We start from the raw sequence: 26,448 nt of genomic DNA, 5'->3' as shown, positions 1-26,448 counted from the left end.
TCATTATTTTCCAAAGTCACAGGGAGCCACAACAGATGGATGAAAGAGCCAGCTCCGGAGCCATGGGTTGCCGACCCCTGGTCTAGGTCATAGTTTCTGCAGAGCAGCAGTAGTTTATCAGAAATTCACTGCTGAGTTTCCCATCATCCATCTGTTTACACTCTCTCCCCCTAGCTTACAGCCCCTCAAACACCCAACCTAACATTAGGGGTGCAACAAAGATGGCGATAAATATTGGAGCCGTACAGTTTAGATCCAGATTCCAGCTCAGACAAGGAAAACAAAGACGATCATGGATCTAGTCCTCTACAAGTGGATGCTTTAGAATCCTCAGAGCTTGTGGCCAGCTGATTGAAGCTTCTACGTCACTGCCACAGGCTTTTTTTAGACGAGATGTGTTCATTTCTGGAGAATGTCAAACTTTTGTTCAACAGGAACCAACCATTAAAAAGGCAGGAACAAAACCCAGTGCTAGTTTGCAGTTTGTTTGAATTTTACAGAAATTTTAATAAAGAATTGCTCAGAAATGCATTTTTAAACTAAAATTTTCTTTACAAATGTCGTCCCTCAGAAAAAAAAAAACAACACACAAAAACGCCCTTTTTTGTCAAGAGCAAAAGAGGCGAGGGATGATGGCACAGAAGGGACCAAGGGCGTCATCTGCTGTAATATAAAGATGTCTTCAGTCAGACAGGCAAGACATAACACTATCTTCTCTACATTTAATGTTATGTCTGAACTGAAACAGACCAGAGTTTAATTGACATTTCAAGTCTACAAACAAACTTTGGTATGATGGCATGGTTGCGTTGCTCTGGAGCTGGTGCTGCAGAGTTATTAAACCAAAATTCATTTTCAGTCAGTAAAAAATGAGCAGATAAAAAATCTTAACTGGAGGAAAATCGGCAACAAAACAAATTCCTCCATGCATTGCAACAATGCCTCTATTTCCATTCTCGGTGAGGGTTAAACACCCTTTGAACTTTGGGTTTTCCAGATCTTTGGTTCATAGAAAGTCCGGGTTTTTCCGTTGGCTTCTCTTTCTCCAAAAGGTCGGGGATCCGTGGTAACGAGAAGAACTGACCTCCCCCCAATCTGTGAGCCTCTGCTTTGACAAATTGAAGCTTAACTTCATTAAAGTGACTCATTTTGGCTTCATGGAGCCGAGCCGCATTCCCGGGCCCTCCCCCCTGATCCAACACCGTCCCACAATCCTTCCATCTGTCTGCTCACAACCCACACTGGGGATAAAAAAGGAGGGAATATCGGAGCTGTGGATCAGAAGATCCGGCGCTTTATGCTGCAGCCATTTGGCGGCTACGCCTGGCGTTGGGGGCTGAAGTGTGTGGAAGATGTGACGCATGGTGAAAAGCTCGCACCAACCACAGATGATCTTTTCAACAAAAGCTCTCTGTGCGTCTTCTGCCGTTAAATTTAGCAGAGGCCTCCCGTCACGGCGGCAATAAACCAATTTGTTGGATCACATCAATAAATGATCCGGTAGGAAGGATTTTTGAAATATGCTGTCTTACAGATGACATTGGGTTGAAAGGGAACCAAATTGTGATGGTAAATTTCACCTTAAATGCATCACAAGGCTTTTTTTTTTCATATTTGTCTCTGAGATTTTCAGGGTAAGAGTCATTTCCTTCTTAGTTTCCGTTTTGGTGAATGTTGTTTGTGATTTTAGCAGATTTGCTGCAATTAAAAGCTGATGGGTTGCTACAGATTTGTTCAAATCCTTTTTTTTATGAAGCTGTCTTGTTTTTTTTTTTTGGAAAGTTTCTGCAGATGCATCAAGTCCTTTGGACTTCTCACTGCAGGGCTTCTGCAGCTCGCTGTGAGCGATCCATGAAGTGTGACATCACGTCCCCTGCAGCTCTGCGTTCAAAATTAAATCAAACTCCTCACAAATTTTCCAGGAAATCATTGAATTTGCTTTTGTCCTTGGAAAACTTGATGTTTTCCTGGAAGTCTTGTTAGCACAGAGCCTCGTGACAAACTGCTACAGATGAAGACGTCAGAGGTGTTTGTTCATCTGTAGAAGAAAAGGGAGAAGCGGCGTGAGCGCCCGGCCCGCTCATCTGTGTCCTCCGCCCGTCCGCCTGCGTGGTGGGGGGGGGCGGGCTGTTTGTTTGAACAGCAGGCGGGGAGGCTGCTTTTGGCTGCAGTTGCATAATGGCAGGAAAGCAGTGGGAGAGTCGGGAATGGCCGGTTCAGAGGAACCTGAAGACCTGACGTCCAGAGATCTGCTCCTCGTCACGTTGCTGAGGGCTCCAGACTCGGGGCAATAAATCCTGAAAGACAGGCCTAACAAAGTTTAGGGTTATAAACGCTACATTTGTTTCTGAAATAAGGCAACAAATGCACTTCAGGGAACAAAGTTGATTGTTTTCCAGCAGGTGTGGATAAAAAATGGGTTTCTGGGGTAAATTTTTATGACTTAAAACTTTTGATTTCTGACTCACACTTTTTCTAAATTACACTGTAGAAGAGACAACGTCAACACAAAAACATACAGAAATGAATGACACCGGAAAAAGAGGGGAAAATCTGGAACCAATTCACTTTATCTGATAATGTGAAATGAGAATTTAGATTCCATCTAGAAGCGGCTCCAGAACCAACCTGCACCTGAGAACTGAGAGAACCTTCTCCACTAAGTATTTTTCGAATGTCAACCTTTACTGTGACAAAAAAAAAAAAAAAAAAAAATCACATACTGTGGGCGTGCCTCAATGCGTTTGACTCCGCCCACGTTGAGGCACGCCTCGGTCTGCAGACTGCAGCCAGGAGCTCCAATTCTTTAGAAGTTAGCCTCTGAGTTGCCCCCCCCCCCCCCCCCAACACAGTTTAACGCATTGAGACACGTCCACTGTATGTGATTTTTTTTTTTTTTTTGTCACAGTAAAGGTTGACATTCGAAAAATACTTACTTCCCATCACCCATCTGTTTAGAGGCCCTCCTGCTAGCTTACAGCCACTGACGGTTCAATTGCTGTCCTCTGACTCCAACGTGGCGACATCTGTACCGTGGAAAAATGGGGACTGATTTGGCTTCATTTTGCAGAAGCCAGAGGTAAGGCCCTTTCTATGGTGGACATCACAACCGCTCAGTCCAGTTCTATTATACAGTCAATGATTCAGCCCCTCGCACCCCCAACCTAACATTACCAATGCAATACAAATGGTGAGCAATGTTGGAGCAATAATGTTGACTGGTCGGGATTTTATGTGTTTTTAGTATTGTGAAGCACTTTAACATGTTAAAAAAACCCAAAACACAATCAATAAAAGTTGGTCTTTAAAAAAGTTTTTCCTTTTTTTGTGTTTTGATGAGATGTTCTTGTTTTCTCTGGACGGCTGAGGAGTCATGGCTGCTGTTGTCACATGAGCGCAGAGGTTCAGGTTTACAGCATCACCTCTGACTTATCGGTGTAAACACGCGGTCTCACGAGGAGCAGATGTTTTCAGGAGCTGCAGGCGTAGAGTCTGTCAGCTGGAAACTCTCAAACTTCCAGGAGTAACATGCAGTCAGCTGAGCTTCTCTGCAGCTTTCCAGGTGCTGAAGATCAGAGGCGTTGGCGCTCCTCAGGCGCTCTGAACGCTAAACTGCAGCTTTGTTGCACAATGGCTACAGGTTATAATTTGTGTTGCTACCGCAGACATGCAGGGGATGCTTTAAAACTCCATGTTGATGATGAAAATGATAAACTAGAATTGCAAACAGGTCTTCCTCATGATCTGCTTCTGGAACAGTTGAAAGATGGTTTTGAGCACAAAGCATGATGGGATATAGACAGGCACCGGTTCCTTGTCACTCTGCCGTCTCCTTGCTGCTGTGAGTCTGCAGCTTCACGCCGTCGCAGCAGCAGCCGCCGCCATCACCATCACTGATGTTTTAGGGGCGGCGTGAGTGTGCACGGCGTTATTCCCAGAACTTCATGACGGCTCGTACTTGGTTATTGAGGCTCAGCCTGGAGTCAGACGTCATATCGAGTCATGGTTTGTGTTTTCAGAGCCTGAGGCTGATGCAACACTCTGACATCCGCACTTCCTGACTTGTCTGATTGATGAAACGCACACAAGGAAAAAACGCTCTCAAGATGCTCGTTGATCATTAATAGATGCTTAAGAGGCAGTTTATTGAAATGGATCCTGAGCTGCATTTTTGTTTGTTTTTTTGCCGTTTGCAGAAGCGGTGCAGTGGATTTGAACCTGCATTTGTGCATGGAGCCCACATGCATGAGGAGACTAACATGAGCTGATCAATAATTTATCATTAGGCCATCAAAAATAAAATTGGAAACCCTGAATGTTTCTGAAGTCCTGGCGGCTTTGTTTAGGGAAACAAAATAATAAAGGTTAAAAAAAATTCACATAATTTTATTATTTGCAGAGTACAATAGATTTCAAATCCTTTAGATTTTCAAACTGGAAAACTCAGCAAAACAATAAATCCTGGTCCTATTGGAGCTTTAAATCAAGATTTAAAGACCAGGAAATGATTCTTGTCAATAAAGTTTTAAAAGATGGCGATGCAGCTGCAGGAGAAAGCTACGGGCTTTGCTCACTGTGACTGTTCTCCCACAGATTCCAGGTTTCTGCTCCTGACTGAACGGTGTTTTTCCTTAACCCTTCTGGTCTCTTTGTCTCTGCTGAATCTGGGCTCCCGACAAAACAAGCCGCCTGAGCGAGCAAATGTGAGCGCATGACTTATTGATGCTCGCTCCCACCCGTCTGGCTGTGGCAGGACGCTGCGTCGAGCCGCCTCAGCTTTTCTTCGCTGCTGTTGCTGGTCAGTTCAGGTTAATGGACCGCCTGAACATTTCTGAAATATTTTGAAAGCATTCGATGTGTTTTTGTGACTTGGACACGTTAAATGATTCTTTTGACAGAGGATGATCTGAGCTCTTGACCCTCAATGACTTTATCTTCACACTTATATATCAAAACTCCATCGGGCTTTGATGCTGCAGCTCAGTATAAACATTCCTGTTAAATTAACCACTTAAAGATTTTCATATAGAAACATTCCCACATATGTCAATTTTCAAAAAAACTACCACTGCTCCAGTAAAATAGAAGAATAAATCAAACATTTCCTCTTCTTGTGGGGAAAAAATCCATACAACAGTTGGCATATTTGCCTTTGCTTTAGTGGAAACCAGAAAATGATGTTTTTGATTTCACTGTAAAGGCTGTCATAAAGGTGAATGGAGTCAGAAATGTGGCGCCCTCCTGCGAGGTTGGGCTAAAAGTGACGTGATATTTGAATAAATAAATATATTTTACATCAAAATAAACATTCAGTACTGTGATGATCCTGCTGGTGACCTTCAGGGATCCTCAGGAAACCTGATCGGATCAGTCAGAGCCAGTGACTGTAAATGAGAACTGGACTGAGTGACCCCTCTCACGTTCCAAACAGGAAGTACCTGCTGGCTCAAAGAAGCCAAAAATCCCATAGACTTCTTTTGAGAAATAAACAGCTGTTACTCAGTTCTATTTGTCAGAATAAAACGGGATTAACAATTAATTGATAAATCAATTTATATTCCTAGAATCCAACCAGATAGATCTGTCTGAGGCAAGTTAATCGAATCAACCTATACCTTTATTAAAAAATGAAATAAATAGATTATATCAGTAATGGAAAATCCTGTTTATACTGAAGCATGGTTTTTATTATTATTTTGCTATAAGGTAAAAATGACAGTGCATCACAGTGGACAACACAAACAGCAAAAACTGATCAATCATTCCAGTCCAATGTGTGGAAACACTTTGAATTTAGCAAACACATGTGACCAGACAGTGTGCTAGAATGTCCTATTTTATTTTTTATTCTATTTGGATGTGGAAAAACAAAACTTTAGGGAAAAAAATGTTATTTCTCATTAATTTGCCATTGTAGGTATGACACTGACAGAGATCTTTCTATGAATTCTTGTTTACTTGTTTAACTCACACTTGATTATCTTGAAGAAATACAAGGAATCTGGAGAACTTCATCTGCACAGTTAACCAGATATTTATCTCAGAGTCACACTGGTTGAAGTTGTGGCTAAAGATCTTAGATTAGTGAACTGGATCGTTCAAAATGAACAAATTTCAACTATGAATCGGATCCTCAACCACAAATTATAATAAAAAAATGGCCCCTGAATGAACTTTATTTGGTACTGGAGGTAAGTCGTTTTTTATGGATGATGTCACACTCAGTCGGTGCAGTTCTCATTTACAGTCATCTATGACGGTCAGAGAAGGACCGATCTGGTGAGATCTGGGCCTCGTGCTTTATTGCACATCTGGTTCCTGTCGGGCTGGGCGGGGCTAAGGTCCACGTTGCAGGGATCAGGCGGTACTTTCCGTCTGGATAATTAAGTAAACCAGGTGTGAATGTAGTCACAGACTCATGGTTTTGAACTTTCCTTCTCTGCTCTGACTCCTTCCATCGGTCCTTTTCTTTCTCTCTGGCTCCTCCATTCATTCACCCCCCCACCCCCCCGCAAAGCGTGATCCCATCCTCTCTGCCCGCCGTTGACACATTCCTCTGAGCTCCATCCTCTCAGTCTTTTGCTCTTTTGTCGTTGATTGTGTGTCCGAGTTTTTGTCGCACAGCGGAAACAAGAGGCCCCCGGAAATTAACCAAATGCTTTGAGCTCGTCCAGTTTAGACCCAGATACTGCTGGGGTGAAGGTGTGTGTGTGTGTGTGTGTGGGTCACTGTGTGTGACGGTGAACACCGAGAATCCACTTCAGTTGTGTCAATGTCGTCGCTTTGAATGCATAAAGAAGCTCTGTCGGCAGAAAAACAATTCTCTAGACAGAAGAATCATTAGCAGCTTTGTAAAATTTCAGTTTTGAATGTGAACTTTCTACCAAAGTTTAGGTTATTTGTGATTGTTATACTACAAAGATCATTTGACCCTGAACTATCTGCAAAGAGGAAAAAGGACCTGATGTCAGTTGTAAATGATGCAGGATGAAGGCACAAACACCGCCCCCACTAGAGGAGTTGGAACCACGCGGGTCTGAAAGTGGCGTCCTCTCTCATAGCCAAACATCATTTTAGAAAGCAAATGGTGAGCTGATGAACAAAAAGAGACGTTGATGACCTCAGGATCTGAAGCTCCGCCTCCTGATAAAAGCACTCACGTTCTTCTTTAGATTTGCTTCATGCTAAACGAGGAATCGTTTGCGGGCCAGCCATTGATCAGGGTAACTATGGCAACCGCTTCCTGCATTAGCAGTTAACCTGATTAGATAACCTAATTTAAAGGCATCAGCGAAGCCGACGCTCCTGCTGATGCCGGAATCATCCTCTTCAGGTTTGTAGAGCTCCAAAGACGTCGCCTTCAGGCAGAAGCTCCTTCTGGTTTCTGCGACGCGCCTCCATGCCTGCGCTGGTGTCAAAGACGGAGGAGGACGCCGTCTGAGCTGCTCAGTCTGACCAAAGGGGCGCTCCCGCTAGAGTTTAGAATGGTTGTTCTCTGCTGAGAGCCGAGTCTGTCAGATGGATGAACACAACGCTCCTCCCATCCACTGTGGTCGGCTGTCATGGTGATCTGCATCAGTAAAAGTTTCTGCTTTGTGAAGTTATTGAGAAGATCTGACTGAATTTTTGGTGAAAAACTTTTTACGAGTTTAGTCCAATTTAACAAACATCACTGTGTTTGAGTCCATGCAACATAAAATGCGATTCAAGTAGAATAAAATGATTTTATTGCAAGGCAGAGAAATGAAGTCATATTAGTGGATGAATGGATAGATCAGTGTTTTTCAACCTTTTTTGAGCCACGGCACACTTTAACCTTGACAAAAATCTCGCGGCACACCAGCATCCCAAAAAAAAAAAAAGCAGAAACTCATGGTCTGTTTTGATCTACAGCCCCCCCCCCCGGCAATCTGACGTACATTTTTGTGATAATTGTGGCAGAAAAAGCAGGAAGTTGCAGATGTTTTTTCTAAAAGATGTAATAAAAGTTAAGTTACATACAAACTGTATGTTCGTTGTGGTTTCAAGACGTGTAACAAGGACGACTTATTGTACGCTGAGGCGCTGTCCCTTTAAGCCAATGCATCATGGGAGATGTAGTGTGAAAACTGCCACAAAACGGCAGAAAGACTCGCGTCTCTGAGCTTCATGGTTTTGTTCACTTGTTCCACGGTCTGATACCGGATTCTGTGGAAAGCTACACCGCTAAAGACGAGCTTTAGCTGGTGTTTTTGTTGGAACTGAGAGAGTTATGAGCTAAATTGGAACAAGGAAGTTTAGACTTTAAACACTTCTGATTGGTCAGACTGATGACATGTGATTAAGCCTTCAAGAATGATTGGTGGAGTCGTGGAGACAGTAAAAGCTGCGGGACTTTTCAGAAAACAGTTATAGCTGCAGCTAAATCGCGGTACCGTCATTCTTATAAAAATGTCTTTAATAGAATCAAATAAACACAAAGAAAAAGTATTTTATGATCTTTTATATTCCTAACTACTCAGTGTTTTATCAGGACCTGTTTGGATGAACAAAGAGCTGATTTCCTGGAGATGGGAAATGTTTTTAGATCAGTGAATGAGGGCAATTTTCCACGGCGCACTTGACCATCTCCCACGGCACACTAGTGTGCCGCGGCACACTGGTTGAAAAACACTGGGATAGATGGATGGATGAATGAATGAATGAATACATTCATAGATTGATAAATAGAAGGATGGATGGAAAGAGGGATAGATGGAAACATTAATAAATGGATGATGGATGGATGAGAAATGGAGATATTAATGGTACATGAATGAATGGAAAGAAGGATGAAGAAATTAATAAATGGATGATAGATGGATAGGGGGATGAGAGATGGATGGTGATACAGATAAGATGAATTAATAGATGATGGAAAATAGGGGGAGATAGGAGAGATGGATGGATGGATTGATTGAATGATAGTTGGATGGATGTAAAGAAGGATGGAACCTAAATAAATGGATGATCGATGAAAAATGGATGTCATAATAATAGATGGATAGATAGATAGATAGATAGATCTATGAATGAATGGAGAGATGGATGGGTCAATAGATTGATGGGAAGAAGGATGGAGATGTGAGTGAATGGATGATACGTGTATGAAAAATCGAGGTCATAATAATGGATAGACTGATCGATAGATATATGAATGAATGGATGATATATGGATGGATGGAAAGATGGATAAATAGATGGAGTGATGGATAGAATTTATTCTGGACTTAGTTGAATCAATCTTAAAGAAAACAAAAGATGCACTACAGAGAGAGTACACAAGATGATCATAAAAAGTATGAAATAACGAAAGCAGTACACAAAATAACACTAAAGTGAATAAGCGCTGCATATAAGTTAGTAGAAAGACAGATAAAAGGCAGCTTTTCCAGTGTTCCCACATATCTGACTGAACATGTATGGCACTAAACACAATATTAGTTCTGGATGACAGAAGTGTTTTGTTTTACCTGAAGGTGAATTGAATATGGAAGCACAACATGAAGTTTGAGTATTTTATTCTGGAAGAAACAAACGACTCACTAGCCCTCGTCCACCCTGGCTTTTTTTTTCAAAAACACCTGCAGCTTTCTCATACCTGCACTTTGTGATTTTTTTAAGGACAGGAAAACTATTTTTATTAGTTACATTTTTGCTGAGGAATAATTATAATTAAAGCCGCAAGCGGCGTTGTATGGCCCGCAGACGCAACCCGCCTTCCACGCCCAACTCTACGCACCACCGTCCTCACCGCCCAAGTTGATAAAGGCTAGTATAAATTGCTCAATATGCTAATTATGCTAACTATGCTAGCTATGCTAATGTGGCTAAAAGTGCTAGCATAGCGATCAGCATCATCAACTGACTCAGAAAAACACATTACCTAAAATGCTAATTATGCTAACTATGCTAGTTATGCTAACATAGCTAAAAGTGCTAGCATAGCGGTAAGCATCATCAACTGACTCAGAAAAACACATTCCTCCATTGGTGAGAGCTATATGTCATGAGTTGATAAAAAACCCACTTTTTCCAAAATGGCGGCTTTTTTGTTGATTTTATCTCTATAGCAACCATTTTATGTTTTGGTCCCCTCGGGAGGACGAACAGATTGACGTCAGTTTCGGACAAATCGGTAAAAGTAAACTTTTTGTCGTCCCTAGCAACAGTGGTTTTATGCTAACCACGCCCACATTCCTTATGTGTCCATATCCAGTGTTTTTCAATGTATGCAGTTTCAGGCATTATTGCATGCATTCAAATTTCACAGTAGTCCATTGAAAAATATAGGAGTTATAACAGTGCGCCACTTTGCTAGCTCGCCACGCGCACGCCGTTTAAAATCTACAACTTCTAATTCCAACATTTTTTCCACAGTAGCTTGCCATTGATGCCCAAAAAGTTTCGAGACGATCGCTGAAAATTCCAACGACAAGTTTACGTTTGAATCTGGTGGTAAAGGTGTTTTTTATAGAAAATTCAAGATGGCCGCCTTTTCCCGAGGTCAAAGATCGACGAAACTCCAGAGGTGATTGTAGACTTACGTTAGAGACATGCGCGTCAAATTTCGTGAAAATCGCTCGAAAAAAAGTTCATTTTTCCATATTGTGTAAAAACGCGAAAAACTCAAAATGGTAGATTTTGGCACAAAATGGCCGCCAAACCGTAGGTCGTGTCGCCATCACGTAATGATTTCAAAACTTTCTTTGGATATACCTGTCAAAGTTATCTGGGTTTCGTTAGCCGATTCTTAAAAATAAAATCCGAAAAAATTTTTTTTTGCCGAGTCAGCACTTTTTTTTGCGATTGTTTTTTGTTTACCACGGCCACATTCCTTTATGGATTTTGTCGTATGTGACATCATTTTGTACAGTGCGGGCCAGGGTATCGCATATTTCAGTTTCAGGCTATTCCGATAAAATATGTGCGAGCTAGCTAAAATGGCGACGGTTGCGAATTCGCCACGCACACGCGTTTCAAATTCTACAACTTCTAATTCCAACATTTTGTCCACAGTAGCTTGCCATTGATGCCCGAGAAGTTTCAAAAAGATTGATAAAAATCCCTAGGACGAGTTTTCGTTTGTATCCGTTACTAAAGGTACTTTTTTATGAAAATTCAAGATGGCCGCCCCTTGCCAAGGTCAAAGGTCAACAAAACTTCTTTGGTAGTTGTAGAATCGTGTTTGTGGCATGTGTGTGCAATTTCGTGAAAATCGCTTGAACAAAAGTGTCGTTTTCCCATATTGTGAAAAAACACGAAAATCGCCATTTCTCTGAGTTCGCCACAAAATGGCCGCCAAGCCGTAGGTCGTGTTGCCATCCCATAATGATTTCATAACTTCTTTGGGATATCTCCAACACGCGTGTTTTGGTTTCGTTGCTCTAATTTGAAATATTTTTTTTTGGCCCCATAAGCGATTTTCGGCCCATTCATTTTTTTTACGGGAACGCTCGCCGTGATGTCATCGTCATGGGGGGGGTGACGTTCTCTTTGCCGAAAATTCATTTTCAATTTATCCCAGATGTGTGCCAATTTTGGTGAGTTTTCGGGTATGTGGCGGGGGTCAAATTTGCGATCAACGGATCCGTAAGAAAGAAGAAACGTAATAATAATGAAACAAAGCAGAAACAATATAGAAGTTTTTGCAGTCAGGTGGCCTATGTATTTCAATGCGGCCTGTCTTTTACTATAGGCTGGGCATGTCTTTTTGGCTTTAAACCCGTCTTTTGAGGGCTTTTTTGGGCTTTTTTGTGCTTTTGTCGTCATTTTTGCGACTACAATTTTTACGTTTTTGCGTTGGTGTTGTGCGTGTGTGTGTGTATTTTTGTTGCGTTACACAATTGTCGTGTTGTTTTGTGCTTTGGGCGACTTTTGACCCCATTTTTTGGCGTTTTGACGTGTTTTTTTGACGTTTTGGACTTTTTGAGTGTTCGACCCTCGTAGCAGTTACAATATGGTCCTTGCAGTCTATGACTGCTGCGGGCCATAATTACTGCAGTTTCCCAAAACAGAAGGAAAGAGGAGTGGATGGGAGGAACATCTCCTGTTAGTGGCACGACAACATTCAGTGTGAGATTCATTTGGGCTAAAAAGAGAGGGGGGCGTGTGCATTACAGAGCTGCACAGTGACCTCTGCAGAGCGGTGCCGGTAAGGGAAAGTTTCCTCCATCTGCTGACTTTCTGACAGAGAAATGTGAAAGGAACCTAACATAAAAATACAACTATAAAGCAGATGAAATGAGCTTTGTTCCAGTCATGGGCTAGGAGGATCATACTGAAGTGAGAGCTGCTCGTCTCCGCGATGGTGCCCTTGCTTTAGTGAGATGAGCTCTGAGTTGGATGCTGGCTCTTTCTGGCGACGTCGGGTCAGGCCGACGCCGCTGGCCTACATGTGGCGCTGCGTCCTACATAGCTTCAGAGATGGTGATGGATGATTTCCTCGGCCGTGTCCTACATATACCTCCATACCTTTGTGTCTCTGCTTTAAAAGGCTGCAGTGAAGGACTGGCTGCCCTTGACCTCAACTTTGGGAAACTTTTAACATTTTAAATTCATTCTAACCTCACTTCTATATGTAGACACACTTTTTTTTGGTACGCTTTTATTTTTTGTAATGAACTAAAAGGAAGTTCCATATTCAAAGTCAGACAAGTCTGGTTTCATATGATTTGAGGAAAAGCAGTTTAAGACTTGTTAATGTTTTTATGAAACTTGTATCTGCACACATGTAAACATGTATTCAACTGGATTTCAATGAGCAGCAGCTGGAAATGCGAGAGGAAACCTTTACACTTTTGCCAATAAGAGAGAAAGAAGACCAAAAAAAAGAGCAAAGGATAACAAAAAATTGTCAGAATATAACAGAACAGCAGGAACGGAGATCAGCTAAACGAAATAGAATTTAAAGACCTGACTTAAAGACATGTTTTTAAATTGTTTTTTTAAAGCATTTTTATTAATGGAAAATGAGGCTTAAAATATCATTTCTGAGTATTTCTTGATTCAAATTGTTTGTGAATCAGGGGACGTTAAAAAAAGCAGTTTGTAAAAGAGCTTATTTGGGACGTATACCGGGGGTGTGGGTTGGCAGAAGAGCAGATAAACAGAGCTCTCAGTGATGGGTGATGCTCCACGCCAACGGTCCCGGTCACAACCCAGAAGCAAATTTCTGATTTTGGCTACAACTGGCGTACCATATTTCTTTCACTAAATGTTGGTCCGGAGTAAAATTTGCAGATGCTAAAAAATGTAAAATAAACAACAAAAAATAATTTAAGTCACACTGTAGTTTAAGTCGCACTTTTGAGACATATTTCTTGAACAAAAAGGAAACAAGAACGGACATTTCAACTTGAAAGGCAATTCATAATAACGGAATAGGTAACAATAATAGACTTAATATCTGGACGGTTCACTACCGTAACTGTATGTAGCTTCATGAAACAAATGAAGACTTCAAAACACTAAATGTATTGAATTCTAAATCCTTTGCGTTGGTTTTGAACAACGCCAGAGCTTCTTCTTCTGCATCGCCTACAGTGCCCTCTAGTGGTTATAAGTGGAGAAATGAACCTATTTATTCTACAAAAAGTCACATAGATGTCGCACCTGAGTGTAACCCTCGTGCTATCCTAGGCACTTTAACGTTGGGAGTTGGGTCATCTAGACTTTTTCAACCAGTGTGCTGTGGCACACTAGCGTGCCGTGGGAAATTGCCCTCATTAACTGATCTAAAAACATTTACCATCTCCAGGATATCAGCTCTTTGTTCATCCAAACAGGTCCTGATAAAACACTGAGTAGTTAGAAATATGAAATATCATAAGACTTTTTTCTTTGTGTTTATTTGATTCTAATAAAGACATTTTTGATAAGAATGACGGTACCGCGATTTAGCTGCAGCTTCAGCTCTTTTTTTCGGAACAGTCCTGCCCCTTTAACTGTCTCCACCAATCATTCTTGGAGGCTTAATCACATGTCATAAGTCTGTCTAATCAGAAGTGGTTAAAGTCTTCACATCCTTGTCCCGATTTATCTCGTAAAGTCTCTCTGTTCCACCAGAAATACCAGCTCAAGCTCGTCTTTAGCGGTGTAGCTTTCCACAGAATCCGGTGTCAGACCGTGGAACAAGTGAACAAAACAATGAAGATCAGAGAAACGATCTTTTGAAGTTTTTAAATCTTCAAACTTACCTTTTATCACATATTTTAGAAATAACAGCTACAGCTTCCAGCTTTTTCAGCCACAATTATCACAAAAATGCATGTGAGATTGGATTGACTGTACATCAATACAGACTGAGTTTCTCCTTTTTTTTTAATTTTTGGATGCTGGTGTGCCGCAGGATTTTTTGCAAGGTTAAAGTGTGCCGTGGCTCAAAAAAGTTTGAAAAACACTGATCTAGGTCCACTAGACAGTGTTCTGAACCTTTTTTCTTCAATGATTTGTGATCTTCACTGGTGTCCATGGATTACATGAAATCTTTCCACCTTTATCCACCTTTGTCATGGTAGGGAGAACACGTCAATGCAAGGGTGGGGTCATCTAAGATACCACAAGGGTTAAGTTGGCCAAACTATGCAAAAACTGTGACTTATACTCTGGAGAATACTGTTATCATGTTTAAAAGACCACTGAAAATGCTTTGAAAATGGCTCAAAAGATGACTGGAGTGGGTCTTTAAAGCTAATAGACGACTCTTGTTTGCTGATAAAGCCGTGCTCAGTGGGTCACAGAAGGATTCTACAAGTTTTTCCACTTAAAATGACGAATTTGTAATGTTCATCATAGAAACGCATCAATTGTGTGAGAGATCATGTAAAAAAAAATCACATTGTATGATTTTTAAAGAATTATTTGGATACATTAGTCGAGATGAAGCCTCTGAAGGAAATGTTTTGATCTCAGTTCTGCTGCTTTTGTTAGAATTCAGATAACCTTTTTTTTCTGCAAACACAGACTGGTTCTGACATTTTATTCTCAACAGATTTAAATCCCAACTAAAAATCTGGGGACAAAAATTGGAATTGTCCTTTTTCTTTTAAATTCTATACACTTGTTGCTTTGCTCTCAGGTAATAATTCGAAGACTGATCAGACTGTGAGCATAAAAATGCTTTTTAGTTACACTTGAATTTAATAAAAACAATAAATATAATAAGGAAGACTTCTTAGAAGTGACTGAATTCTCATGTCTTGTTTGTCTGATGTAACTAAAGTCCTTAATGGTTTATTTCATGTTTGAAATGTAGAGAAAACTTGACCTCAGAGACCGGGATGCTTTCTCTTTCTGAGCAAGTCTTACCAGGTTGCAGTGCTGCGCTGCGTAGGAGGGTAATTCTGTGTTTGCAAGTCTTTGTGTTTGTGTGCGAGCATGTAGCTGCTCTGTGAATGTGCAGAGCGGGCTGTTGGTCCTGTGTGGGAGTCTGGTCGCAGTTAAGGATGCTGCTAGGTTTTGGTTCCCATGGTGACCAGCGGTGATGCTGCAAATGCAAAAGTGCGAGGGCAGCTACAAATACAGCAAGCTGAGATCCATCTGCTTTTCCATCTGCATGTTGGAAGGACCAGCAGCATCTCTGCAGCACAACTTCTCCATTTGTCTTCCTTGGGAACATGCTGGTAATTCAGGAAAAGTAGCTGCTGCTTCATCAATGCAGCTCATGTGGTTACAGACAAAGTCACATTAGAGTTTCAGTCCTGTCAGCTTCTTTTTCACGGTTGGTGGGTTTAAACAAAGGAAAAGCTGCACGCCGGCTGTTGATGCTTACTCATCATCAGCGCTGCATGAAAACAAGTGGCCATTCGAACAGATCGATCAAAAAAAAAAAAAACTTTTGTATCGTCTGTGCAGCTATTAGCTTCATCTTTGGAGCCAGAAACCATGACAATCGCCTGCAATCTCACTGCATGAACATCTTTTCATATATTTCTCTAAATATGTATGTTTTTCTTCTTCAATAAGGATTCAAACGCCAATTTAACAGCTTTAGAATTTGATTCTCTTGAAAGCTGCCTCAAGGATGACTAAAATGATGACAATTAACAAACTCATTGGTTTATTATTTTACCAATACGTTTTCCAGTAGTTTTTTAATACATTTCTATACAAATATATCTAATTGTGTAAATCGCGTAAATTCAAAATTGAATAAAAGAATGGAAAAATCATGAATCGAATTGATCCAGGGTTCATCGAATCGATTCTGGAAATAATTGGTGATGCCCCACAAACGGTCACTACGTACTTTTTGTGCTTTGTCCAAGTACGAAATTTTGTTCCTTAATACATGCTTGATATGCGTAATTCAGACGAGTTTCTAGCGTTTGTCATTCGTAGGGGTGTGACAATAACCACATCACCGCGATGATGACCTCCATAAGGCCTGCCAGGCCTGCAGGAGCTTTCAGTTGCTGTTTGTTTGTGGGCCTTTTTGTCTGAAGTTTAGTCTTCAACAAGTGAAATGCTGCTCACTTGGGTTAAGATCAGGTGACTGACTTGATCATTCAAGAATATTCCACTTCTTTGCTTTAATAAACTCCTGAGTTGCTTTGGCTGTGTGTCTAGGGTCGTTGTCCATCTGTATTATGAAACGCCGCCCAATCAGTTTTGGCTGCATTCACCTGGATCTGCGCAGACAGTCTGTCTCTGAACACCTCAGAATTCATTGGGCTGCTTCTGTCCTGTGTCACGTCATCAATAAACACTAGTGTCCCAGTGCCACTAGCAGCCATGCACGCCCAGACCATCACACTGCCTCCACCTTGTTTTAATGATGATGTAGTGTGCTTTGGATCATGAGCTTCTCCACGCCTTCTCCATACTTATCTCTTGCCATCATTCTGGTAGAGGTTGATTTTGGTTTCATCTGTCCAAAGAATGTTTTTCCAGAACTGTGCTGGCTTTTAGCTTTGCTTTTTAGCAAATTCCAATCTAGCCATCCTATTCTTGAGGCTTATGAGTGGCTTGGATCTTGCAGTGTACCCTCTGTATCTACTTTCATGCAGTCTTCTTTTTATGGTAGACTTGGATATTGATACGCCTACATCCTGGAGAGTGTTTTTCACTTGGTTGGCTGTTGTGAACGGTTTCCTCTTCACCATGGAAATGATTCTGCCATCATCCACCGCTGTTGTCTTCCGTGGACGTCCAGGTCTTTTTGCGTTGCTGAGTTCACCACTGCTTTCTTTCTTTCTAAGGATGTACCACATTGTTGATTTTGCCACTTCTAGTACTGTAGCAATTTCTCGGATGTTTTTTTTTTCTGTTTTCTCAGCTTAATTAAAGGCTCTTTTCACCTGCATGGAGAGCTCCTTTGACCGCATGCTGTCTGTTCACAGCAAAATCTTCAAAATGCAAACACGAGTCCTCTAATCAACTCCAGGCCTTTAATCTGCTTCACTCATAATGACACAACAAGGGAATTGCCCACACCTGCCCATGCAATAGCATGGAAGTCAATTGTTCAATTACTTACGAGCCCATGAAGTGAAGGGATTGTGTTTAAAAAATGCTCTAGTTTTTCACATTTTTATGCAATCTTTTTGTTCAACACATGGAATAAAAGCTGAAAGTCTGCACTTCAATGGCATCTGAGTTGTTTTATTTAAAATTCACTGTGATAATGTACAGAAACAAAATTATAGAGAATGTGTCTCTGTCCAAATATTTATGCTCCTGACTGTATCTTCACACGTATATTCCTTGCATATTCACCCAATATGTATGTAGTGGCTGTGACACGGCCTTAAGGCATAAGCGTAGATAAGAAAGGAGAATGTGACAGTGTAACAGTTCAGTTTCACTGAGGTTGAACCTCAAACTCCTTTTTGGTTTGTAACATACATTTCTGTTGACGTCAAAGTAGATTGGACACATTTTGGTTTGAGTTGAAGGTTCTATGAAATGTGCCCCCGCTAATGCAGATAATAATAGTGCTCATCTTCTGTCAGAGGTTTAGGATGAACTGAGCTGCTGCTGCTGCTGAGTCATCTCTTTATGAAATCGGAAAAGGAGGTTTTTAAACTCAGTCACCTTTCAAGCGCCTTTGTGCCACCGTCTGCAGCTTGATGAGTGGGTTGGGGCACAGTGCATGCTGGGATGGCGGTATCCGTGGAGATATGTGCTTTCAACTAAATAATGTTGGTGTTTTACTGCGAATTTGAACACAAAAAGACCATCAAGTAAGTTTGATTACTGATTAGAATGGAGGAGTTTGTGAGGCAGAAGGAGCAGACAGAGGAGCTGATCCAGAGCTTTAAGGAGCCTTTGAAAGAACCCATGACTGGACAAAACAAACCATATTTATTTGTGCTGGACAGCTTGACTTTAATGGAATGATCAGACAAAACAAAACAAAAAAAGGGAGATGTTCTGATTAAAATAGCAACAATTCTCCCTGCAGTCTGGGATTTCACAACAAAAATTAGTAAAAATGGAACATCTTTTGGGTTTAATGGACACAAAAATCCAAAACCAGAGCAAGATGACCAAGTCCTACCTCTTACAATCTCGCAAATCTTTCTATTTTAAAGTTGGTATGGTGGAAAATGTGTCCTTCACCAACAAAAGTGACAAAAAAAGTTTTTAACAGCTTTGAACTTTAGGGGACGTTAACGGTGCCGCCTTCCTTCAAAATACACGATCCTACACGACACAAATGATAAAGAAAGAAAGGAAACTGTAGAAGAACAAAACACAAACTAATAATGTCAGAACGGATGATGTCCAGTTTTTTTGAGGGACTTTGAAGATGTGTTTTGCCCCCTGAAATGTTCACATGAGCTGCAGATGATTCAGCAGATGACTGCTTTCCAGATGAACTCTGGACTTATCTTCCATTAAATTAGGATTTACATATACCGTAAATCTAATTTGTGGTACTTTATGTTATCATTAGAGACAGGTTACTACGGTAACGGTTTAGTTTCTCAATAAAAAAACCAGCAGCATTGATTAAAGCAGCTCTTTCCAAACACATTTAGGGATTTTTACTGGATACTTTGCAGTCAACCAGTAAGTTATAATTGAAATACTCAAATTCGTAACTTTATGCAGAAGGTTTTTGGAAAGAAATGGGAGAAAATCAAAAAAGGGTCAGCATGCTGCATCAGCCACTGCTACAACTGAAGTACCCACACTGCCACACGCAGGCTGTTTGTGTAATTACAGGCTGATGTAAGGCAAAACACTTCAGTGACAGAAGTTCTCTCTGTATGCTTAAGTACAAGTATAGCAAGTATACTACAGTCCATGTACGTGTAGTGTAGGAAATATACTGCCTGAAATCTTAAGAATAAATTGGAAGCTTGCAATATATAAATAACATATAAAAAGTAAACTTCAAGCATACTGCTGCCTCACTTTTAGCACAGACTAAGTATAATTGTAGTGCACTTAAATAGACTCAGGGAAAGAAAACTATATATTTTTAGATTTATTTCACTATAATTGTAACGTTTTTCTGTTGTATTTTATTCAAAATATCTCTTAAAGGTTTGTAGGTGCACAAGAATAGCATCCTGTCTTGCCTCTGCAATGTTTGCAGGCAGCTTTTTGGGAGTCTTAAAGTCTTGAATGACCTTTTTTTTTTCTTTATGCAGAGAATTAGATTAATAAATCACATGTGCAGCATCTCTGAAACCGTGCTGTGTATGTGTGTGTGTAAGTGTGCGCTCTTTCATCTCTTCTGCCTGAGTACACATGGTGTTGGCTTGGCTCTGGCAGCACACGCTCTCCTTGCAAGCGTCCCGGCGGTGCCGTATTTTTAGCGCAGCAACATAAGCAGCTCCAGCCTCACTGGTTGTTGAGCTGAAAGTGGGTGGTGGTGCACACACACACACACTGACACACAATTGCTGCATTAAAAGCAACAGTTAAGGCCTCGCGTTGGAAGGAGGAATATCATTGGTTGAGTGGGACGTCTGTAGGCGGGGCCAGCAGAGTTCTCTGCAGCACAAAAAGCTTCTCAGATTTATGAGGATGTATGGGCCAAACATTTTAATGTCATCAAATGTTTTATATTTTTGTCTTCTTCCTGGGTTTGTTCCAGGAGTCTGCAGAAAAAGGAAGTTGGTAAAAACATGTGTTCAAACCAGATGTGTAGATCTGATGCTCATGCCAAAGAAAAAACTTGGATTGTGCATTTTGCTTCCATCCCTCCGCAGTTTCTTGGACCATGTTCAAAGCTGCAGATGGCGCAAAGGATTGAGTTTACCCACAGAAGTTTCTGGAGGCTTTGCGGGGTCATTCAGTAATGTCATTGACACAAATGTGCTGATGAGAAATTCAGTGTTAAACTAAAGGCTCAAATGACTAAGGCATGCACAGCAAGATCCCATCCTAAGGATCCTTTGTTGTTCTGCTCTGCATTGTCTTAAAGAAGAGCATTTCTTTTTAATGTCACTCCTTGACTGATTGGAGAGCCTCTGCCTCTGAAACATCCTTTTTTTTAGCTGATCACATTATGACCTGATGTCATTGATCATCATTGATAATCCCAGTGAAGCTAATGCCTTTTTCACCACTTCCCTTATGAGTGGATACTGTAGGCAAAAAATGGACAAACCACAGAATATATTTAAGTCGTAGTCCACCTTCGAGCTCATAGGACGTAAATGTAGGACATCCTGGGGGCAAGAGGTCGTAGCTAAAACGTATACAACATGCTGGGTGAAGTAAGGGGGAAGTAGGGGAGACACAGGCACGATGTACAGGTTTGATTTTTTTTCAACCACCATACTCCTGCAGACTTGTGCGATCAACGTGACCAGGGTGCATGCTTATGCATCGTATTGGGACGTGCGTATCACATGCACACCCCGTGCTAATGGGGAAGCAGTCAGTAACTTAATTGCGTGTAACTCGCAAATTCCTGACAAGTATTTCATGATACAGCTATTACACGCACAACAATCGTGCATCTCCTTTTTCACTGACGTCCCTTACGGCGGCTGCATCAAGTGAACTGCAAGACACGCCTGCACTTCCCCTCCATGGGCCCAGACAACCCAAAAGCCCACTCCACTCGTACGGGTCAACCCCTCGCAATGGTGCATGTGTCAAAGGCACGAAGTCCTAGAACTTCTGGCTCCTTTTTTTAGACATGTGTGGCCCACAAACCAATTAATGAGGCCTGTAGTACTATCCATTCCTCCACCCATTTATCCTTAGAGCCCACTGTATCCATTTTGGGATCACAGGGCTGCAGTAGCCAACCAGCTACTGATGGGTAAAGGCAGGTTACACTAGAGCTGTGACGGTGTCGAATTTTTCATCACCGCGGTAATGAACCACCAGGGGGCGCGGTGTCGCGGTTAACCGCAGCCCCCCCCCCCCCCCCCCCCCAAAAAAAAAAAAACGAAAAAAAAAACACAAAATCCCCCGGCGGCCGCATCAGAAATAAATACAATTACAACGTACTAATCTTTATTAACAAACATCAGTAACAACTAACAACTACATATCTAACTGGTGAACTAACTATAGGCGTTGTAGATTGACTGTGTTTGAGCGCGGAGAGTCTTGTGTAGGTAAAGGAGGAAGGTGCGCACACGTGTGTTGGGGGTGCGTGTTGATTCTTCTGCAGCGGACCGCTCTGGAGCTGCACGCAAGTTTCACCTGTGCTCTCTGGTACAGACACCTTCTCAGAATATTATATATTGCCCAGTAATAAGCAGACTGCAGACACTGTCCCCTTTCCGGCGGCCGTGAGCCTGACATCCATGTAGAACACGGGACAGGAGGCTCCGCCTTTGTTTATACAGAAACGTAACGTTACGCTGCAAAAAATAGTTCCCAAACAAAACATGTAGTGATTTTCATGGAAATCTAACAGCGCGCGTTCATGTTTGGTGTTACGGAGTGAAGGAGGACAGTAATACCTCCCCCTCCAACACAAAATCCTTCGGTGGGCGGCCGTGTCCCGCACTTAAGAACGCACGCAGCTTATAACGGAAATGAATACAATGGAAATTAACAATTAGAAAGCAATGAATTTATTGTATTTCCTTGCGAGACGGAAACTTCTGTTGTAGAATGAGGATGTGTGCTTCTGAAAGCGCGCGCCTGTTTGTGTAACTGTAAAGGGAGCCGCGTGCCACGTGCAGCGCAGAGGCAGACAGTGAGAGCACGCGCGGTGGGAGAAAAGGAGACAACAATCTGAAAGAATGAAGGAAAGTTTGAACACAGGACTAGCAGAAAAAGTAAATTATAAGCAAAGATGAATGCGTTTAATGTGTTTATTATAGTTCCAAACACGCACCATATGCAAAAAGTAAAAAAATTGCGTTAAAAAAAGTGCGGTGATGCGGTGATGAGGACATCACCGCGGTGATGACCTCATCACCGCGGTGATGCGGTGATGCGGTTATCGTCACAGCCCTAGGTTACACCACGAACAGGTCAGGTGCAGGACTGGCACATGTGAACCAGGGTTCAATTCCCAGGGGGTGCGACGATGAGCTTCATCCAGTGTGGGTCCTTAGGCAAGATCCTTCACGCTACTTCCTAACTATGTAGCCACAAGGCAGCTCAAGTCTGGGTCTCCCTGTGCCGGTCCCCAGCACGGTTAAAATACAGGGTTGGGTCTGGTAGGGCATGCGGTGTAAAAGTCCCTGTCAAACCTTCTGTGGTGAACCCTGAAAGGATATATTGAAGGGTGAACAAAACCCTGAACAGATCACCAGGGCGCTTACGGCAGCATCACAACAGGATTGAAATGAGCTAGCTATTCAGTGGATGTTGACGTGTGGTAGTTGATGTATGCGTCATGATTTTAACCCCTCTTGTTATTTGCATGTGTTTGTTTTCTTCTAAATAATGGGTGAGTTGGTTGCCGTGGGTTTCAGTGGATCTGTTGCACGAGTCAAGCTGGAACTTTGTCAGGTTCAGGTTAATCTGCAGGCGGCTCTGCTTGCCGTACTGTTGAGTCATGCTGCTGACTGCAGCGTCCTCACATAGAGCTGAGTCGTCTGCTCCTTTTCTGTCTTTCTGTATTTGGCAAATCGATCAGACTCCCATTGGGTCAGTGAATGCATCGTTTGTCTCCAGAACAGTGGCGCCCATAAAACACAAAACGGAGGCATTTCCTGCCAGACGTAACAAAATAAAAGTCATCATATGTGTCAGCAAATGCAAGACTTGGTGTTAAAATGGCTAGCATAGTATATTTTTAAAGGGATCAACTATTTTAGTATAAAATCTGCAGATGTTTTTAGTCTCTCTTTTTAGGAGTATATTTGAAATGTTTAAAGCTTTCAGGAAAACTATTGGAATAAATCTCATGAGTTCCTGTGTCATGGAAGAGATTTTATGAATCTAATTTACAACTTTTTCTCAGTTTGACACCTTTAATAGAAATTTCACTGATTTCTGTAATATTATTTAAAATGTAACTGATATTAATATCCATCTTGTGAAGTTAGCTGTCTGAAATAAATAGAAATGGAAATGTCTTTGAGACTATATTTCTAAACGATTGAGTTTGTTAAATCTGGCTGTAGTAGCGTGCTGCGACCACAGGGTGATGCTGTTGTCCGTGTTTGACAACAACAGCTGAGGGGGTTTAAGATGAGAAATGAAAGGAGCTGCCGGAGTCTGCAGCCAATCACGAAGCTGAGTCACGGTCATCTGACAGCTCAGTGCTATGTCCCGTGTTTCTTGACTAAAAATCAAATTGTTGTTGTTTTGAAAGTAAAGAGAACAGGAAGTGACTAAAAAACGTTTAAAACTGATCAAACTGCTGATAGCTTTTATGTCGCTACTGGGGATCTTGTCCTGCACAGAAACGTGCACTTCACTATAATTCATTGTTCTGACCTCTAACTGGACAGCAGCTGAATTCTTAAGTGTTTCATTTCCATGAACTGCTTCTACAAAAACCTTTTCCTGACTCTGCTTGTCATGTTTTCAGCAGCATCTGACAGCAGTGATGCAGATCAACGTCCTGACGTGAACTCTGGACGCACTCCTCTACTTCTGTGTTTCTAAGTCTTGTCTTGCTTCTATCTCCGTAGGTTTTTATCCAGCTTTCCGACCCGGCATTCAGAGCCGGTTTGAGCGTGCAGCTCCTGTTGACAGCCGCATTGGGTCACAGGTGGGGAGGAGCTTAGAGCTTGAAGAGGAAGAAGAAGAAGAAGCAGCAGCGGCGGCACAGGGGGCGGAGTCACGGAGAGGTCAACATGACGTCGGTGGCGGCGGAGTTTGAGCACATGGAGATCCAGCAACAGTACAACGATGGCGTCAACAACCGTTGGGACGCCGACGACTGGGACAACGAGAACAGCTCTGCGCGCCTGTTTGAGCGCTCGCGCATCAAAGCGCTTGCAGGTACGAGCCGGGCGGAGGGGGTGTGGTCTGAGTGATGCTAGGGGTGAGGCTGTGAAGTGAAAATCTTATTGATATGAGCATTTTATGATGACCATTTATGAATCCACTGTGTTCTGAAGATTAAAATGTTGATATTTTATTTAAAAAAAACATTTAAACACATTTTATTTGCAAAAATTGTTCAAATGCAATGCATTATGGTCTATATTCGCCAGTCTAGTGAGCATTGATTCACACAAGAGACTTCTGGGAAATTTCTAGGGCACTTGATTTTGGAATTGTAGATCCGGACAGCACTTCAAAATGGTGAACACACAATATAGTGCAGTATGTAGTGAAGAGGGAAGGAATTCGGACACAGTGTATGATTGTTTCAAAGCTTGATCTCACAAAATCTCACGAGAGTAGCTTTAGGTCACCAAAAAAGGAAAGTCATTAAAGATTAATCTCTACTTTTAGTAGATCGATTACAGGGGTTGACATAGGCCAGAAATTTGCACTGGCCCGCAGGGCCAGTAGTTTTTGAAAGTTACTGGCCCTGCCTGAAAGTTGGCCCGACACCGCGCACAGCGCGATCCGCCGCCGCAGGCGGACGCAGCAAGTACCGCAGCGTTTTTTAAAATGGTGCAATTTGGTGCATTCTGGTGACATCTAGCACTTATATATACACTTTTCAATTACTGAAAATACACCATATCAAACTTAAATCTGCTCTAGTCTGTTTCAGATTTTTTGAAGAGAGCACTGCAGTGTAGTAGGTGTAGTGTAGAGTAGGTAACACTAGTTAAGAAGTTTTCATGCTGCTTCTAATCACTGCTATTTCACATTTGTTCGTAATCAATAGTCAAGAAGTTTTATTTACTTTTTTGCTCCGACTGCCTTGAGGTTCTGCTTGTTGTTACTGTTGCAAAGTTGCATTTACTTTTTAGATCCTTAATTACTGTTATGTTGTTCAAATTTGCAGAGTTACTTGTTTAAAGTTGCAAAGTTATATTTACTTTTTAGTTACTTTAGTTACCTAATTAAATTAAATAATTGAAAAATTCAATTACTGAGATCATTCAGCTTTTTACTAGAAATACTTACTGCTTACAGTGTTGTAAAGAAAAACAAAATTAAGTACTTTGACATTATACTACATTTGAGCCTGAGATTCAGGTATTTGGCGTTGCCTGTAATTCTATTCACAATTCAATTACATAATGGGAATTGTATGGACGATTGCAACACTATTCAACAACAACAAAATGCGTCAATGAAATACACTGGTTAGTCGTTCATTCGTACATTCATTCATGCTTACCTGCATGTGGAATATGACGGGAAAGGTGGTCTAAGTTATGACAATACGTGCACGATTCAGCTTGCTGCCTGTGCCCACTACCCCGCCCCCTTTCCTCCTCACACACACACACACACACACACACGCATGGGTAGCTGTATTAATGAGCCAGTTGTCCTTTCACTTTTAAACCAAAAAACTTTATTGAAACCTGCTTTGGACGTCTATCGATGACTTAATCTGCTGCAGGGACGACAAAACGGGTTTGTGCTACGGAGAATGTTAATGCTGATCATGAGATCATGCTGGTGGGTGCTCACATGCCTTATTGTGCGTGTGTGTGCTCGTGTGCACACTTGTGTACGCGTGTGCACGCTTGTGTATGTGCTGTAGTAGTTTTCTTGCTGCTGTTTTCACTCCTGATGGCCTCTTCCTTCATTCGTGCCCCACTTTGTTAAATAATTTATGCTCCTGAGTTTAAAAATGCAGAAGGTTCAGTGTGTGTTTTTGTGTGCATGTGAAGGGGGTGGAGCTTGTGTTATCTTCTTAATCTTAGCCTAAAAAAACTTTTTTTTTTCACCAGCTGCAGGTTTAAAAGTTTTCTAATAGGATTTTCTGTCCTCTTGGCAGTTTTCCTCACATTTGTTATTTCTACAGAACATTTATGAGCACAGACTCAGATGTTGGTCCTAAAAATCTGGATCTGACCTCTGCTGATCCTGTAATTTGTCTCCTGTCATCTTCTGGAGTCCAATTATGATTGAACAAGAAAAAGTTCTCAATATGATTCTTTAAAGTTCAAGTCCAAGCTCCATCAA

At 41.6% G+C, this 26,448-nt stretch overlaps 1 protein-coding gene across 1 annotated transcript in view; it reads left to right on the top strand.

The window, feature by feature from the left end:
- Positions 1–26,448, top strand: part of LOC101159770 (spectrin beta chain, non-erythrocytic 1) — a 122,282-nt gene that overhangs the window by 23,368 nt on the left and 72,466 nt on the right. Inside the window, exon 2 of the mRNA XM_023963144.1 lies at positions 24,036–24,348. Coding sequence (XP_023818912.1) covers positions 24,201–24,348 — 148 coding nt within the window. The 5' untranslated portion in view covers positions 24,036–24,200. The remainder of the gene's footprint in view (positions 1–24,035; positions 24,349–26,448) is intronic.

This window comes from Oryzias latipes, chromosome 15 (genome assembly GCF_002234675.1).
Source record: "Oryzias latipes chromosome 15, ASM223467v1".
NCBI classification, from domain to species: Eukaryota; Metazoa; Chordata; class Actinopteri; order Beloniformes; family Adrianichthyidae; genus Oryzias; species Oryzias latipes.
This window is presented reverse-complemented; position numbering and strand designations above follow the sequence as displayed.